Source organism: Entamoeba histolytica, genomic scaffold (genome assembly GCF_000208925.1).
Source record: "Entamoeba histolytica HM-1:IMSS scf_1104750517021 genomic scaffold, whole genome shotgun sequence".
Taxonomy (NCBI): domain Eukaryota; phylum Evosea; order Mastigamoebida; family Endamoebidae; genus Entamoeba; species Entamoeba histolytica.
In genome coordinates, this window is record NW_001915496.1 from 1 (window position 1) to 4133 (window position 4133).

General features: G+C 23.1%; 1 protein-coding gene and 1 pseudogene across 1 annotated transcript, besides 1 other annotated feature; both read left to right on the plus strand.

Annotated features, from left to right (window-relative positions):
- Positions 1 to 219: 219 nt before the first annotated feature.
- Positions 220 to 324: a repeat region.
- A 117-nt stretch (positions 325 to 441) lies between these two features.
- On the plus strand, positions 442 to 765 carry EHI_047000 (uncharacterized protein; the record flags this gene model as incomplete). The annotated part of the gene is made up of 1 exon (XM_001914381.1): positions 442 to 765. One exon carries the CDS (start codon positions 442 to 444, stop codon positions 763 to 765), a length of 324 nt encoding a protein of 107 aa, XP_001914416.1.
- Positions 766 to 828: 63 nt separating this feature from the next.
- EHI_047010 lies at positions 829 to 3069 on the plus strand (annotated as a pseudogene).
- The last annotated feature ends 1064 nt before the right edge of the window (positions 3070 to 4133 follow it).

Genomic DNA, 4133 nt, shown 5'->3' on the forward strand with positions numbered 1-4133 from the left:
CTTCTGTATTTTCTTATTTAATGTTGATTGAATATTTCATTACCACTTATATTATTATAACTATTTTCTTTTATTATTAATATCATCAAATATTCCTTTTCGTTTGATATTATTCATTATAACACTTCTAATTTCATCTTAATAAATACATTTTCTTCTCTTCCAACAAATAATATTCAACCATAATACTTCATTATTATTCATTCATCAACGTATGATTAATACAATTTCCATTCAAATGTACCATCATAATCAGATAATAACTTGGAGAATCGAAGTTTGAATTTGTTTTAGTGTTTTGTATGTGGTATTTCAGACATGCCATATTAACGTTTATAGTAATTTTTAAATAAAATTATTCAAAAAGAGTTATTCCACTATAAATAGAATTGTGTCTGTGACGAATAAGATGAAGTAAAAAATAAAGAATTGAACGATTAAATGAAAGTCACTAAATCAACAAATTATAAAAGAAGAGAAATGAAACAACTAGATATGGTTTATTTGATGAAAGTAGCACTTCATGTTAAAGATATGAATGACATCAAAAACGTTGAAATGATTAACAAGAAATGTGGAGCTGCAATTCACTCATTGAAAGTTAATCCATGGTTTACATCGGAAAAAGATGTTAATCAATTTTGTAGAATATTTAATCCACCAACATGTAATTGTAATTTACTTCCAGTTGATGAGTCAATATTAATGAAAGTTGAGAATATCAGAAATTATATTTTTGATAGATTTGTATTTTCAACAACATGAAATGATACAAACAAAATATTTGGTCAACAACAAATAAGTATTACAAAAGAAGACAGAGAAAGAATGTCTAAAATTATTCAAAAAGTAGAGTCTTTGATTTATTTTTCTTATGCATCAGATGAAATAATCGAAATTATCATTCAAAATATGAAGAAAGGAAATAAAATAAGAAGTAATGAAATGTTTTCAGAGGTATTTAATGAAACATTTGATAAAATGAAAATAGAAGAATCACTTTATCCAAGTGAAATGATAACTTATGTGTCAAATAATGTTAATGGAATTAAAGCTCGAGAGAATAAAAATATCATTCTCATTTATGAAAGAGAAAGTCCTATTAAACACGAAATAGATATACCAAAAGGAATTACAATTTATTCTTCAAGTATAGTTTTGTCTGAACAAAACAATGAAAGAAATATTAAATTTTTTAAATCACCAAGTAGTTCATTATTTTCAAATAAAAAATAACAACATTTAATCCAACTAGTGTTAATGATGGATGTGGTATTAGAGTTAATATTGAAGATATGAATAAAGAAGAAAATAGAAAGTATACAAGATTCTTAATGACTTTTATGTAGATTCAATTACATGTTATGAAACGTTATTACCAGACTTTGTTCTAAATCAAAAATCAAATTACATGAAATACCACAATTACCTGAATATATCAAATACCTTTATGTTCAAACAAGAGATTCAAATATTATAATAAATCAACAACATATTGAATGTTTAGAAATGAATTATGCCAATTCTTCAATTGAATTTCTATCAGTAAATAATTTAAAACAAATAAAACTAAATGGAAAAGGAATAAAAATAAATGAAATGAAAGAAAAACAAGGAACCACAACTAAGAAAAGAAGATATTGGAAAGAAATACAAGAAAATATAACCACATTCCAAAATGTTGAAGAAATTCAATTAATTAGTTGTTCTAATTTACATATTAATTTAGTAGCAAATAAATTAAAAAATATTGACATGAATAATTGTGTAGAAAGTCAAATTAGTGTTAAAACAGAAAGTATTGAAAGAATGAAATTAGAAGATAATAAACTAACACAATTCAAATTAACAACAAACAAATCATCTGATATTTGTATTGAAAAATGTGAGAATTTCAAAATTGAAATTGAATCAAACAATGAACAAAACATTGATATAATAGAAGGAAATAATATTGAATTTAAAACAAAGTTTCCAATTAATAAATTAACAATTATTGAATCTAAAGAAGTTAGTATTAAAGGAAATGAAAAATGTAAATCATTGAAAGTAGTTGAGTCTACAATCAATGAAATTGATGTTAAACCAAAGAGAATTGTCTTTAAATCAATTGAAGAATATATTAAAATACCACTGAAAGAAGCATAAGAGATATATATTGTGTCAATGAAAGATTATATTTTTGAAGAGTTATTTGATAAATGTAAGAAATTATATATTGATGAATGTGAGAATTGCCAAATCATAATTAAGAAGAATGAAAATAATGAAATGAAAATAACAAGATGTAAAAATACAGAAAATACAGGGAAATTAGATAATCTTGAAGAAATCATTACAATAGATAATGAAGAATGTAGTATTCCAGAAACAAAGAAGAATATAAAAGAAGATAGAAAAATAATAGATATGAATAATGAAAAGAAAGACATAGAAATAGAAACAGATAAGAAACATGTTATAATAAGAAATGGATATGACAGTCGTATTAAAATTCAAAGTGACATTAACAGTGATATTACAATAAAAAACAGTGAGGATATAATAATTGAAGGAGAATATGAAGAATATGGAAATGTTAAAATGGTTAATTGTAAAAATCATAAAGAAAAACGAGATATTGGATATGAAACTTACACAAAAATTGGATGTGTAAGATCATTATCACTTAACAAATGTGAAAATATTGAATTTGAAATTTATGGAGATAAAAAGTTATTAGAAGTTATTGATAGTAAAACGGTAGGTATTTTAATAAGAAGAAGTTTTCATAATACAGGTGTTGATATTGTACGTATTGAAAATTCAGAAATGTCTAATATCAGTTCAAGTGAGTTGTGTAACAAAGTATTTATAACTAATAGTAGTGGAATTGAAGGCATTATCTCACAATGTAAAGACGAACTTGTATTGAAAAGAATGAATGACATTAGATTTAGAACAAATGCATTTTTGAAGAAAGTTGAAAATGAAGAGTGTAAAGGAATTAATATTGAGAATGATGTTAAGGGAAAAGATGTTAAAGTGATAAAATGTCATAATATGAAGATAGTTGACACATCAAATTGAATCAAACAGATTGAGTGTGATAATGTTGAAGTAATAACAGAACAAGAAAATGAAATGATGGGAGGATTTTGAATGGTTGGTGGTAATAACATGCCAATGGGAGGATTTAGAGGTTCGTTTCTTAAATAAGAAAATCTGATAATGACCAATTTGATTAGTTTTTGATAAATTTGAATGTTTGAAATAACAAGATAGAAACAAACAACAAAGAGTGTTATGAAATGTGAATGATTAAATGAAATACAACAAAACAAATTAAATTGAACATAACTCGTTATTAACAGTTTTATTAATGATAGAATAAGTTAAAGATAATAGAAAATATCATCAATCAACATATAATTCAATTATGAATTTAATAACAATTATCTCAAATGAGAAATAACAGAAATAAAGTGAATGTTTCTAATGAAGAAATAAGTTAGAAAATAAGAATCAAAACAATGAAAAGAACAAATGTTAATTAATGGATTGTAAATGTTCTACACCAATATGCTTTCCAAAATTAATATTTCTTTTTTGTTTCTTTATTTCTTTCTCAACAATACCTTCTCTATCACATCAAACTATATACAACTCATTATATGCAATATGATACAAATTATCTGTTTCTTTAATTGCATAAACACCTCTTTCACAAAAACTCTCTTGAACATCAACACAATTCACAATACATACAAATCTTTTATGTTTAAACAAAGGAGTAAAGTTTTGTTTTAATCAATTATTATTCAAATCATATGAATGAACAAAACTATCTAACAATGAATTATTCAATTTAATACTTTAAAATAATACTCTAAATATTCATATAACAATGATACATCACAACAGAATTAATTATAAAGTGTATAATTAACATTTATTAATTATTTAATATTCATAACATTATTTGTTTTTCTTCTTCATTTCAATTAATTCATATTGATTATTTTCTTTTCATTTCAATTATTATGATTTGTTTTGATTCAAAATTATATTTTTACAAAAATGTATTTAATATTCATTCATATTCAAATGAATATTAATGACAATGTTATTTTATCATTTTCTTTATAAACTTG